This window comes from Xenopus tropicalis, chromosome 3 (genome assembly GCF_000004195.4).
Source record: "Xenopus tropicalis strain Nigerian chromosome 3, UCB_Xtro_10.0, whole genome shotgun sequence".
NCBI lineage: Eukaryota > Metazoa > Chordata > Amphibia > Anura > Pipidae > Xenopus > Xenopus tropicalis.
The window spans coordinates 88,532,808-88,547,158 of record NC_030679.2 but is presented as its reverse complement, the minus strand read 5'-3'; the positions used below and the strand labels follow the sequence as shown (position 1 = coordinate 88,547,158).

The 14,351-nt window shown below is 39.9% G+C and overlaps 1 protein-coding gene across 1 annotated transcript in view; it reads left to right on the top strand.

Annotated features, from left to right (window-relative positions):
• snd1 (staphylococcal nuclease and tudor domain containing protein 1) overlaps window positions 1–13,639 on the top strand; it is a 387,013-nt gene extending 373,374 nt beyond the window's left edge. Inside the window, exons 19-24 of the mRNA NM_203852.1 lie at window positions 4,121–4,244; window positions 7,424–7,493; window positions 9,003–9,116; window positions 9,209–9,412; window positions 12,734–12,778; window positions 13,094–13,639. Coding sequence (NP_989183.2) covers window positions 4,121–4,244; window positions 7,424–7,493; window positions 9,003–9,116; window positions 9,209–9,412; window positions 12,734–12,778; window positions 13,094–13,159 — 623 coding nt within the window. The 3' untranslated portion in view covers window positions 13,160–13,639. The remainder of the gene's footprint in view (window positions 1–4,120; window positions 4,245–7,423; window positions 7,494–9,002; window positions 9,117–9,208; window positions 9,413–12,733; window positions 12,779–13,093) is intronic.
• Window positions 13,640–14,351: the final 712 nt, after the last annotated feature.

The window sequence follows — 14,351 nt, the reverse complement described above, 5'->3', positions numbered from 1 at the left end:
GACCCCATAAACCCCCAGAAATGTATTCAAATTTTAAATAACCTGCCAAATTTAGTAAAATAGGAGTGGTATTTAGGGGATGTGGTCACAAAAATGGGCGTGGTCATGCAGCAATTTTTTTTTCCCCTCTTTATTTCTTTGCTTTTCTGATTTTGTAAAGCTGAGATCCTGAGGTTAATTCCAATTTGTGGTCCATCTAAAAGTTGTATGTTCTTTCTGCATTGGTTTTCTGCCACACTCCAAAAGCATACCAACATATGTGTTAAATGTGATAGAGACCTTTAGGTTATAGGATTCACTTAATCTCTTGATATGTGCGATTATGATCGGCCAAAACGCTCTTATACACAAAGGTAAAAATACCCATATTGTTATTAAATGCAGTGTTGCAGGTTGTCTTTGCTTCAATAGAGGGAGTTCTCTAATCTCAAGGCATTGCTTCGGTCAGCATTTGTAAATATGTTTGTTACTCCCTCGGCGAGCCCTTTCCTTGCCTACAGTCCATCCCTGCTTGGTGCTGCTAACTCTGCAAGTTCAGCCTCATTTGTTGGGGCAGCAGTTGAACAAATTCCACATCCCTGGGGGGGACAGAGAGATCCTTGCCACTAACCTTCCAGCTCTAATACATCTTACCAACAGCCTGTTACTGCTGGTTGTTAACTTGCTCGCTGCCATGTGTTTACACATAAATAAACTGTGCTTTTTAATATAGATTGGAGTCAGGGATTCAATATAATACATTACTGTAATCGAATGTATATTATCTCTTCAAAAATTAGTTTCTATATGGTCTTTTTTTTTTGTTTGTTTTTCCGGTAGAAGTAACTTTAACAAATTGCCTTTTTTGATAGGAAAATGAGTGGCAAACCTTTATGGGGAAAAAAGCAAACAATTATAGTAATGGCAGCATCTTTATTGAGTTCCATAGTAGTAATTTACACCTCCACGTGTGCTTCTGTTTGTGTCTTGTTTTCATTATACTGTAGGTTGTAAGTCATTTAGGAGTAGAGATTACCTTGCACTTGTGTCTTGTATACTTGCCATATGCTCTTGTGGTGCAACAATAATTCCTGGGGACATATTATACTCCGTTTTGTTTCAAATAGTTTTTCTGGGGATCAGTAGTGGCAGGAATTACACAGACCTTTAGCAAACTACCAAAATGTCTGCTTGACCTTTTCTTAGTAAGTATAACCACCACATGCTGGGGTCGCCAGACTGAGGTTTTAACACTCTCTATGTCTCTAGATGTTTAAACGTGCTGGTGACACAGAAGAAAGCTTAATATACTGATAAATGAGCTATCGCATTCTACCTGTAAAAGTTCTGCCTTTGCACCATAAAATAGTTTATACAAGCACGTTCCTTAGTAGCTTTTCATGTAACCAGATGTAACCAGCCAGGCTAATGTTGGTACAGGTATTACTAGGCCTTTAATGTATAATACAGACCAAACAGAGGCTGTTACAGTTATTGAATGGGTGAGATGGGGGCAAATCAATGTGGCAAAAAACTTAGAATGAGTTGACATGTCTGCCGGTGACTGACCAAATGTTGGATGTCTAGGTGTCGTGAACTGTGAACGGTATAGCAGTATACACGTGTTAATCTGCTTGGTGTGTGCTTTCTTTGAAAGATAGGTGGGCACAATGGATATTCAGTTAGAAAATACTGCAATCCAGCAGTCATCTAAAACATCTGACTCTCTTTATAACAAATATACTCAATTTGCACCTCTCTCATCTTCACTTTGGCTATTATCTGAGCTTTTTAAGCTTTGATTTTGTCTTAAATTATTTTTATAAAACCCCTGCACTTAATGGGCCAGAATGCTTGCTCCACGCCATGCTCATCAGCTAGGGGCCAAGATGATTGAATGTTACATTAGAACAAAGAGAGACTGCTAGTTCTAAGGATGGTATTCATTGTATATTTAAAGGAATATTGATCCTCTGAGCTATTTGTCAATTATGCTTTAAGAAGAGCAAAGCCCTATCCATCTCTGGTCATTTTTATCAAACTTCTATCATGTGGATACTATTTAGCAATGAAACTGTAATTACACATTGTATCTACTCTTAGTCATTACATTGCATTAGTCACAATTGTGCTTGACAGTATTTGCTTTAGGTGGCTTTGTGCTGTATCCTCTGGCAGTTAAGGTCTCTAGAGGCCACTTAAGGCAACCTTTGTGCTCCAGCTATTTAAAGTTTACTCCGTATCCCCCACTCATTGTGCTGCAGAAGGATTGTGGGAGTAATAAATCTGCCACAGCTTGATGTCCTTGCTATGCTATTATCATAAACTGCCCCCTAAAGCTTTGCCAAAAAGTCAGCAAATATAATGCTCTTTAGACATTTTGGCACCATTTATAAAGTGCCAACTTAGAGAAAATTAGGAGTTAAAGTTTTTATGGGATTTTCTGCTGTTGCTGGCCTACCCCTAGTCCAGCCCTGTAGCAAATAACCGATAACTGTGTAGAATACCGTGTGATCACCATACACTGACGTAGTTGTGCAGTATTTGTGTGTCTGTACATGTATGTATGTATATATTTATAAAGCGCTACTTATGTACACAGCGCTGTACAGTAGAATACATTAATACAAACTGGATTATTAAGATAATAGATAAATACAAAGTACAACAATAAATACAGATAGATACAAGATAAATACAGTTGCAATAAGTTAAGAGTCAAAGACACAAGAGGATGGAGGTTCCTGCCCCGTAGAGCTTACAATCTATATGGGAGGGTAACTTACAGACACAAATAGGCAAATATAAGTGCTGTAGGTCACAGTGGGTGACACTACAATATAAGTGCTGATTCCCAGATCAGGTGCTGGGTGAGTGCTCCAAAAGGTAGTCTTTAAGTTTAGTTTAAAAAAGACTGAGGGAGGATTCTCTTCGGAGGAAATCAGGGAGAGCATTCCAAATGTAAGGGGCAGCAAGGCAGAAAGGTTTAAGGCGGGAAACAGCAGCAGTAGTAGTGGGGGGCACAACCAAGCGATTGCTCTGCGAGGAACGAAGGAGTCGGCCAGGAACATACAGAGACACAAGGGAAGAGATGTAGTGAGGGGCAGGGGAATGGAGGGCTTTTAAGGTTAAGAGAAGGAGTTTGTAAGATATTCTTTGTTTAATAGGAAGCCATGATAAGGACTTTATCATATACGATAAGGACATACACACCCATTGCCCACACTATTTTGTTGCCCTGAATTGCTTCTTTGAAATCCTGTTTTCTTTGGGTTTTCTCTGTATTTAGTAGACTTGTGTCTATTTGGAGACAAGTGTTTGTGTTAAGTGTGTCCAGGGTGAACCCACAGGTGGGTATGCTGTTGAGCCCTATCACCGGATATACAGGAGGTTGTAACATTGTTCTCTATCCAGGGCTGTTTTGCGCCAGCACAGATTACACTACAGTCTCTATCCTTGTTATCACTTAATTAAATCCTCATATTAATACCCTAGTGACCCTGTTGCTGAGCCTTTTTGCCGTAGGTTCACAAAGCCAAGAGCTGCATAATGTTATCTGTGACTGCAGAAGCACATGGCATGTTTAGATCATAAGTAATGTGCCTTCTCACATTGTGTCTGCTGCCCTGTGAGCTGCTCTCTATAAACTGGCTGCTTGCTTCCACTCTGTCTGCTAAAGCACAAACTGGTTTTGTTCAGCATGTCATGCACAGGCATTCAATGCCACCCTTTTATACAGAAAATAAACTAAGCTCTATATAAAAATGCTAATAGTGTGTTAAAGATGGGATCCTCCTTCGGGGCGGGGTTTGGGCTTTTGGAACTGAAGAGGTGTATAAGCAGAATTAATTAGAGGGGTTTTCACAGGCTGTGTTCATATTGGAACTGTTTATGCTGAGGGTCATGTGATCTTAATTTTGTCACCACTTCCCCTATTCGCTCTTGGTTTGTAAGACATTTTAGATACAGTCTGCTTACAAAAAACAAGTCAATGCAATATACTGTTTATATATATTTTTTTTTTTTGACAGTCATGTAAAGTCACAAATGTCCTCCCAAATAGGTTTTCTTTATCCCTCCTGCATGGTGCCTTCCAAAATGAGTCCATAGTGCAGCATGCTCAGTGTTTCTTGTTTTGCAGGGACACAACTAGAAAAGCTGATGGAAAGCATGAGAAGTGAAATTGCCAGCAACCCCCCACTTGAAGGATCTTTCTCACCACGCCGGGGAGATTACTGCATTGCCAAATATATGGATGGGGAATGGTGAGTTTCACATGCAAGGATTCCTCCTAGAAAAGCACAGCACATATTAAGTCAATATCCAGGGATTACTAAAGGAAATTAGCTTAATGCAAAGGCTGAATGAAGCTAGGTCCACTCAATCACAGCAGATGTTAATAGAATTTCTCCTTGTTGGGAGCAAGAACCCTCAGGGTTCCAATAATCAGAATCAATCAAGAAGAGCGAAGCAGCCATGCAACTTAAAGCAAAGCACCATACATGGATAATCTTCATAGTGTAAGGTGAATCTGAACTGGTCTATGAGACTAGAAGAATGCTTATATTTATCCTACAAAACGCTATATAGTATAAAAAATAAATCCCCTTTTCTCTCCCTGTGTGGTCAGTGCAGGGAAGCAGGACATTAATAATGAGCCCTCCTTGCCTGCTAACCCTGCACTCCCAACACCTCACTGAGATGGATGATAACTGCACACTGTCACTGATCCACTAACACATGCAGATGCTGCTTGTATCCAGCCTACTGACTAGCGCACAGGCCATAAATCCCTTTCTATCCCTTTCTAGCTAGACTAAGACATTCATTCTGCTCTGGCTGGCAGGTAAGGGACCCGAGTGTAATTTCCTTTCCAAGCTGCTACAGCTGACACCTCTCATTAGGTGGTTTAGAAAAGTTAAGTAGAATATGTTTTTAAATGTATAGTGAATATAGAACTTGATAGACAGCACTTTTAAGAAAACAGCAGTGCATAAAAAGCATAGGAGGGCTGGTATTCTGTTCCGTCCCCATAGAGACTTTTGTCACGACTGCAACTTTTAAAGTTTAAAAAAAGAAAAAAATCCTTTTGTTTCATAAGACCAGTGAGTGTGCTGCTGAATATATCTGCTTCTGCTCCCAATATATTTAAAAATGCATACATACATACATTAGCACTTCCTCTGCTCTTCATCTGCTACTGATTCCATTCTTCAGGTTTTTGGGCTTAGACAGAATTATTGTATTTAGCATAAAAATGAGTCCATAGCAAAGTGGCAGGTATATAAGTAGCTGTGTATATTCGAATAACTGAGCAAATGAATGTGAATTGCCCTTCCATTGGCAGCTCAGTCCTAAAGCAAGTTAGTGAGAGTCACTTTCCTTTGGGAAGTGAAGTATTTAGTGAAGTATTGTGGATGTGTTTTCTTACTAGCTGATCACAAGTCATAGACTGTGACTTTGTTTAATTTATCTGTATTGATATAAATATGGTGCAAATGTGCTTGCAGTATATATACTGCTGAAATACAAATTCTGCTGCTGGTTAATACAAATGCAGTACAGGTATGGGACCTGTTATCCAGAATGCTTGGGACCTGGGGTTCTTTGATTAAGGGATATTTCTGTAATTTGGATCTCCATAACTTAAGTCTGCTAAAAATCATTTAAATATTGAATAAACCCAATGGGCTTCTTTTGCTTCCAATAAGAATTATTTATATCTTAGTTGGGATAAAGTACAAGGTGCTGTTTTATTATTACAAAAAAAAAGAAATCATTTTTAAAAATTAGAATTATTTACTTATAATCGAGTCTATGGAAAATGGCCTTTCCGTAATTCGGAACTTTCTGGATGATGGGTTTCCAGATAAGGGATCCCATACCTGTACATATTGTACAACCCTTTCCCTACATTGCTTGGAAAAATAATATTTATGGCAGTACTTGGATTTATGAATAAAGTGAAATTTAGACAGCATATCTGTCTAGCATTAGTCTTCCTTGTAGATATGTGTTTCAGCAGCTTAATTTAATGCTTATTTAGCATAGTCTGTCATGGACTGTTTGCCCAAAATTGAGAAGATAATTTTTTGTTTGGGTGATTTTGTGATCCACTCAGCCTCACTGCTAGGCCTCTTTTAAAGGGATAGTTAACTTCCTCCTTTAAGAGATGTAAAATACCGTGGGTTGCTTACTTGTGATATAACCTAATTCTGAGTGATCTGGGCCCAGGGTATGCTGTGTAACATTGTGTGTGTAAGTGGGATCTTTAGTCTCTCTAATTCACTTTCATCCCTGACTTCTAGTTTCATCTGTCCTAATAAAGTATTAGTTATGTGTTAATGAAGCTCACTAAACATGCCACCTCAGTGTTCATTAGTAGAACCGACACCAGTGTGCTCTGTGTATCTGTGTGTGGTTTGTGTGTAGGACTTATAAATAGTACCATGCACTTGGCACAAATGTGCCATTTTACACTCTGGAAGAGATTAATTAACACTTTCATATTTCTTCCCCACTCCAAAAAAAAATACTCTTTAAAGAATGTCATTTTGCAGATACTCTACAGCCTTGTATTCTCAGTTCTCATTCCTTTACTGGCAATCTGGTCTAGAGACGTGGGCACATTTTTCCAAATCAGGCTTTACCATTGAGTGATCCATAAATGAATAACTAGTTGCTTCTTGTCAGTATAGGTCAAGTCTTCCCTTCTAATGGGATGAGGCACATGTGTCCTTCCTTTTCATAGGAGCATACATTTCAGTCAGCAGGACTGTTACAGGGCTCTGCAAAGTGATTCACTGCCATTTCTTATCCCCAAGTCCTGACGCAAGTTTAATTGTTGTTAATAAATACCGGCAGGCAGCCAAGCAAACAAGGCCACACGTGTTGGTTTAGAAGTCCTGATATCTACATTAAATGTCTTTAAAATGGAACATCAAATTCCCAGACATATCTGTTCACTAATTATAGCTGCTGTTTGGTATATTGGCTTTAAAGAGCATACATCAATCTATTAATTAGCTGCGCTGGATTATACCCGCAGGACGTGTTCCTCCGGCATGTGCAAACGCTTCTGCCTCTTTTTAACTTGTTTATATTTTGTGGGAGGATATAAAACAGCCAATGTTTTTGGGATTTATACTGTATTATTATGAACTGATTCATGATATGTGAAATACAAACTGGAAAACCCTGCAAAGCTTACATTTATTTTTGCATTTATACTTTTGGGGCAATTTTAAAATGTGGCATGTTTGGCAATAGTGGAAATATTACTCAGGCAATACAAGTTATTTCAAGTTAAACACAATAGTTAGGGAGAGCTTTCTCTCCTCCTTTGCAGTATTGATCAACTCTCCAGGGATGTTCAGATCCTTCCCCCCTTTTCATTTTTAAACCTTGCTATGTCATCCTAATTTTCCTTTCTTGGTCTCTACAGGTATCGAGCACGGGTAGAGAAGGTGGAATCTGTTGCCAAAGTCCATGTTTTCTATATTGATTATGGGAATGTGAGTTTCTGCTTCTATTTCACCATCAATTCAAAACAAACTAAGCTGTGCCACCTTCTATAAGTACAAGGAACTTGTTGGTTTGCTCTTGCAAATATATCTTTATAGGGTTTATACAAGTAGTTCTGAATGCTCCAGACCCCTTAAATGCTCTTCTGTCGTTTATACATTTTGGGGCTATATATGTTTCTATTTCCTATTCAAAACAGTAATACTTGTTTTAAAAGAGAAAATAAAGACTTTGCATTGTGAAGGCATTCCCCTTGTTACTTACTGGTGTGCTATTAAATGCAGTGACCCGAAGAGCTTACCAAGCGCTCGTCTCCTCTTGTGCCATCCCAGGTCTGGAAAGGAGATTTCAATCTTGCACATCATGTTAATATACAGAAAATACATTTCCTGCTCTGGTCCTCAGGGCTCATAAATAGTTCCATTTAATAAATTCCACTGATTCAATCTTTTCTCTGTGCCGCAGTGTGAAGAGGGGCTGTGCCTTCTATTAAAGCAAATCTTCTCTGTTTTAAAACAAACAAAACAATTACCAGCATTGAGAAATATGAACTTTCCCAGCATTGTTAGCGCAAGGCTAACAATTATAGACTTAATTATAATTTCTGTATTTAATGTAGCAGAAAGAATCTAATAGATGAATTTTATTGTAGTGTGCCTTTTTTTCTGTATTATGGCCCATTAACCCTTTCCTGCTGAGCCTCTAAGTGAGAATCCCAGTTATTTAAAGATGTCATTCCATTGCCTTTTCCGAGTGTTGCTTATTAACATGACCCAACAGTACAGAGCTTAGTGCTGGCGTTGCCCTATTTCTGCGTGTGAAGGGCTAGTGCTGATGGCTTTCCTTACTCCAATCAAAATCAATTATCTCTGCATTTATATTTTTTACCAAATTGATTATCCTCAGTCTTATTCAGCAAACAGCTTTTATACTATAAACCCAAATGTACTTGTCTCACCAGAAGAGGAGAGGTTCAGCCTCTGCTGGCTTGTATGTTTCCCTGTCCAAACATATTGAAAACTCTACTGAGATTTCAATATATCTCCATTTCTACAAATAGAGATTTTCTGTTTCTGTTCCCTATTGCAGACAGGCACTGGCCAGAGGCTGCTCAGTGGGGCTGCTCTGAACTTCCAGCAGAGATACTGCTCCTGCCCCCAGCCTGCCTCATGGCTGACATGTAGTTTTGTTCTTAACATCGCTTCATCTCCAACCTGCAGGGACAGCCCATGATTGTAAAATGTTCCCACTTCCCATAAATTATATACACATAGAAGAATATGGCTGGATAATGCATATATAGATCATTTATGTTTTTGTTTAATCATACATCATCTCTGCATCTTTTTTTTTTTTCTACCCAAAATGGCTCTTTGGGAAATCATTTCCACCTTTTTGATGCAATGTGCTCTTACAAGTATTCCTACTCGTGTATAGCTATCTATTAAAGGTTGTATATATGTGCCTTATCAGCACTTACATTTATTTTATTCCTACAGAGAGAAGTTCTGCCTTCCACCCGGCTGGGTCCTCTCCCACAGTCTTTCAGTACACGCACCCTTCCAGCACAGGCTATAGAGTATTGCTTTGCTTTCATCCAAGTGCCCGCTGATGTAAGTTTGCAAAAGTTTTTGGCATTATGTTGATGTCGCCATGTCTGCAGGATAATCTTATTACATTTCTTATCTTGTGTCCTGCCGCTTAGGAAGATGCTCGGGCTGATGTGGTGGACAACGTTGTTCGTGACATTCAGAATACACAGTGCTTGCTGAATGTGGAGCACAGTGGAGCTGGTTGCCCACATGTTACGCTGCAGTTTGCAGACTCCAAGGAAGATGTGGGCTTAGGCTTGGTGAAAGAAGGTCTTGTGATGGTGGAAGTTCGCAAGGAAAAGCAGTTTCAGAAAGTGGTAAATGGACACTAATGTTATAGTACCAAATTGGTACTCCATCTGGCTCATTCTCAATTTGTTTTACCCCCTAGGGCAGTGCTGTCCAACTGGCGGCCCCCCTCTGTGTGGCCCCCCACCTGTCTGGCTGCTTTGATGGCTTACCTTTGAGTAAGCATTAAATGGTATCAGTACTGTGATTAACTGGCCCCCTGCATGGTTCTCACCTCAGATTCAGGCTGTAATCCCTCTGTATTGTTTAAAAATATAATCCCCTGTGTTTTTCACACCTTTTAATCTCTGTATTGTCCACCCCCTGCAGTGTTCACACCTCAGGCTCAGGCTGTAATCACTCCCATTGTTCACTTCTTCACACCTCAGACATAGGTACTGTAGGCAGAGTATGGCACATACAGCCAGCATAGGGCAGGTAGAGTATGGCACACACGGGCAGCATAGGGCAGGCAGAGTATGGCACACACAGTCAGGGTAGGGCAGGCAGAGTATGGCACACACAGTCAGGGTAGGGAAGGCAGAGTATGGCACACACAGTCAGGGTAGGGCAGGCAGAGTATGGCACACACAGGCAGGGTAGGGCAGGCAGAGTATGGCACACAGAGGCAGCATAGGGAAGGCAGAGCATGGCACACACAGACAGCATAGGACAGGCAGAGTGCTGCCTGTGTGTGCCATACTCTGCTTGCCCTATGCTGCTTGTGGGAGGTGAACCTGGCAGGGGTTTGTTGTGGGAGTTTGTTAGCAGTTGGAAATAGCCATTAAATGGTCCCTAAGGTGTGTAATTATGTACTGGGGGTTGCTCTGCTATCCACAGGGGAGGAGGAGGCATATGGAATTTAAGGGTATATCTTAATATGACATAATTCTTTCACATATGAATGACAGTTGATATCCCCACAGTAAGGACCAAGCATTTGGGATTTTGCTGTGCTACCACCATTGTGATAAAATAGGTGTGGTTTGAAGTGGGTGTGGTTTCAAAAAGGGGAGTGGTCAAAACTGGCTTCAATTAGCGGCCCTCCACCATGTATGCTAGAGAAATTCCGGCCCTCGGCACCGTAGAAGTTGGACAGCACTGCCCTAGGGCATTTCAGTGCTTCTAGACTTATGTCTGTCTGCATGGGAGCTAATCCTTGAGTAATACATTAGTTAATGTATGATGTGCTTTTTCTTCATTCCCCTAAATACAATGCTTTGTTTTCCCACCAACTTACTTACTTATCTTCTGCTTCTGTACATTAAAAGAGCAACACTGGCAAATGATCAGTTTTGTAGCTTTAACCCTTACATTGCTGAATGTACAAATTACTATGTTTTAATCTGATTCAGCCTGGCTTTGGATGGGCTGTGACTGCACCAGTCACTCTGTAGGATTCTACATGAGGTTTGCATATTTAACATTTAATCAGTGTCAGAGCCATGGCTATTCCTAAATTGACTGCAATAGTATCCAAGTTTTTTTTGTCTGTACAAAATAGGGCTAGATAGATACAGTAAAGATTTAATTACAGAAGCCAGTTGTAGTTGTTTTTCCGCCCTGTGGCATAGCATTTGGTGATCTATCATTTGGGCTTCTAGGGAAAGAAATATCAGGTTTTCATCTGTGGGTTCCATCCCCCACATATGCACAGACAACTCAATAACTCATTAATAATCTTATTTAGAAGTCGTTTTAATTGGCATTCAGCTAAAGCTATTGACTGTTCCATGCCCCAGTGCCCAGCTAATGTAGATCAATACAATGAAAATTTCTAGTGCCCTAGATAGTTCTGCTAACCAAAGCATGCTGCTAGCCTTTAGTAGCCATCTGCAGTTATAAGCTCATCATAATGTTTGGGTTCATCTCAAGAAAATCAAATTACAGGAAATTATTTGAGGAAAAGAGAATGAAGAACAAAGCAAAGTCATCATAAAATAGACCCAAGCTTGTGATCTAAATGACTAAAGTGCACAGATAATCCTCCTGCTAAAAACAGTTACAACAAAGGGTGAAAGCATGGGGGTTATATACCTCGCAAGGACTAAATATGGAGCAGCTTCAATTTTTCTGTCTGCCATCCTTTAACAATAACAAAAATCCATAGAATTTCTTGTCATGATTAAAACAATAAGCAAAAAGTATGTTTAGCAGAAGCATGACCAAGGGGAGTGTAAAGTTAATTTATTGAAATGAGCCCTGTGACCTCACATGTCAGAGATAACTTAAAACAAGTGGTCATTTGTACTACTAATAAACCTCTTGGAAAAAGAGACCTTATTAGGGTTGGAAAAACAATACGGGTTCCCCCACATAAAAACTGCTCACCGCTCAAATCCTTTGGTCCAGTTGCAACCTGCCCCGGACCCTGCACTCAGGGGAAAAAACTCACGGCCAGGGAGAACCCACTTTCAAACAACAAAGCATTATGCTTACCTGAGTCTGTAGCCAGGGGACAAATCTCATCACAAAACGTCACACATTGGCAGTACACTCAAGTCAGCATAAAAAGCCGCAACAGTTAGAATTAAAATCGATCTTTATTTGCCCATCTTTTGCTCCTCCTCCTCCTGAGGAAGTGCGCTGTCACGAAACGCGCAAGACTTCAAGTTGTGTTTTTTAGATGTGCAAATAAAGGTTGATCATTTTTAATACTAACTGTTGCAGCTTTTTATGCTGACTTGGAGTGCACTGCCAATGTGTGACGGTTAGAGTAATCGGCAAGACATCACCCAAACAGCATTAGCCCATGGGTAAGAAGATTTTATTTGATTTCCTTGAAGTTTAATTAGGGGAAAGAATGTGATCAGAGGAAATGTAATTTAAGAAACAAGAGTTGTGGGATAATTGCGTGTCTGTGAAATAAATTTTGCTTTGGAAAACCTACCTGCTGTGTGCTTGGGCATGCACTGTGCCACTGGGTGTGTCAGTTATTTTTTTTTTTAATCCCCCCACCTTCCCCTCAAATTTGTTTCTCTTACTGCAGCAGATACAAACATCAGTCCTGGTCTGCTAGTAGGATTGGCTCAGGGCTCTAGAGTATGTCTCAGATACAAGGCGACTAGTCATTACTTTCCCAGGGGCTTGCCTAATGCTTCTCAGTGGGCCTACTGCCATCGGTTAAAGCTGGAATGACAGAGAATTTAAGTCCTTCCAGGGAAAATAAAAATGGACCATGTTAACTCTTAAAGCTCCAGTGGAGCATAAAAATCCATCACATTTTAAATGGAGGCAAACTGAATTGCTGTATCTACTGTGTTACATATATATAACATTACATTATATTATACATTGCTATACAAATCTAGAAGTAGAACTTAACCTATGTTTTCTGTTGCTCTATATAGATTGCGGAATACGTGTCTGCTCAAGAGTCTGCCAAGGCTGCTCGGGTAAGTGTTTGTAAATTGCCATGCTACCCGCCCCAGAAGTGGCAAATTCTATTCTAACAGGAAACCTGAAATGTTTGGGTTAAAGCTGCTCAGTCTCTCTCGCAAATATTTCATATTGCAACTGTACAAATATGGTGTAAACTACAGCAGGTTTGGGTATTTAGAGCCAAGATGATCAAGCAGCTGAGATGAAGCTTTCAATTCATTTGAACAAGTGACAATTAGATTCCAATAGTACCGCCATAGGAAGAAATGCAGTCAAATTTGCCTGGAAAACAATTCTATTTAATCTTTGCCTCTCTCCTTTTTCTTTAGTTGAATCTGTGGCGTTACGGAGATTTCCGAGCAGATGATGCGGATGAATTTGGCTATAGCCGTTAAGGGACGCCATTCCAAAGATGAGACCCAGCCATCTTACGCAGCCATTTTGCTCTTGTTGCCTGCAGACCCTCCTTAACCTACCCCTGTCCTGCCTGAGCATAAAAGGTAGGCATGGGGAGGTTTTTATGGAACTCGCAGTTGACACCCTGCAGGCTGCACACAGGGGGTAATCCTGGACAATATAAATACAACTATTTTAACATTTACGTCTTTCCCACTTCCATCTGTCTGCACCCAGAAAAAAATGTATTCTACAATTCTAAAGGCAGAAGCATACCTATGGGCTGAAAGTAGTTTTGTATGAGTTACGTGTGATTCAGTCCTGCGTCCTGAAATTGTCCTTTTAACGGTTACTTGTAATGATTTTATCTGTCTTATTATTATCAAATATCATCTGGAATTTTCCTCCCTTTTGTCCAGGGTCATATGTTTTTGTCTTGTGTATTTAATGGCTCAATAAAGTACAGCGTTCTGATTCCATAGTCTGGTTTCTTTTTTTTTAATGTATCTAAGACTGGTCACATGAATGCCGAAAAAGCACACATGGTCTACCTCAAATTGACCAAAAGTGGTTTAGAGTACTTTACAGGTATTTTATGACATTAAACGCCATCACTTCATGTCACAAGATAGCCCAGATATATACAGGTCTAGGTTGTCAAGGAATTCTCAAACACTGACATAGCAAATCTCAGAAAATTGTTCCTACTCATAGGGGGAGATTTATTAAGACACGAACGCTTGGAGCGTATTTTTCCAATGTTTTCGTACGTTTGCGCAAAAATTCGGAAAGGTTCTGCCGCTGTTTACAATTGTTCGGTACAAAAATTTAGTGACTTTCAGATCGCCAATACGATATTATCGTGACTAATACGATAATAAGAATTTTTTCTGAAACATTTTCGTGATATTTGCGATCTTCAGAAATTATCGTATCCAATCCGAATTTTTCCCCTTCGGGATTCGAACTCGTGTTTTAATGAATTGGCCCCATAAAGTGTGAATTCTTTGGAATCTATATATGGGATATCCCTGAATTCAGGGCTTCAGAACTATAAAGCTGCCAAATGGGAACATGAATTTCGTCCATTAAGCAGATGCACACACAAACACTGGTATAAGAGGTACTGATTTTTGCTTAAGTTGCATTGAATCCACATGGTTAAGGTGGTTGCATATTTCCAATACTGTG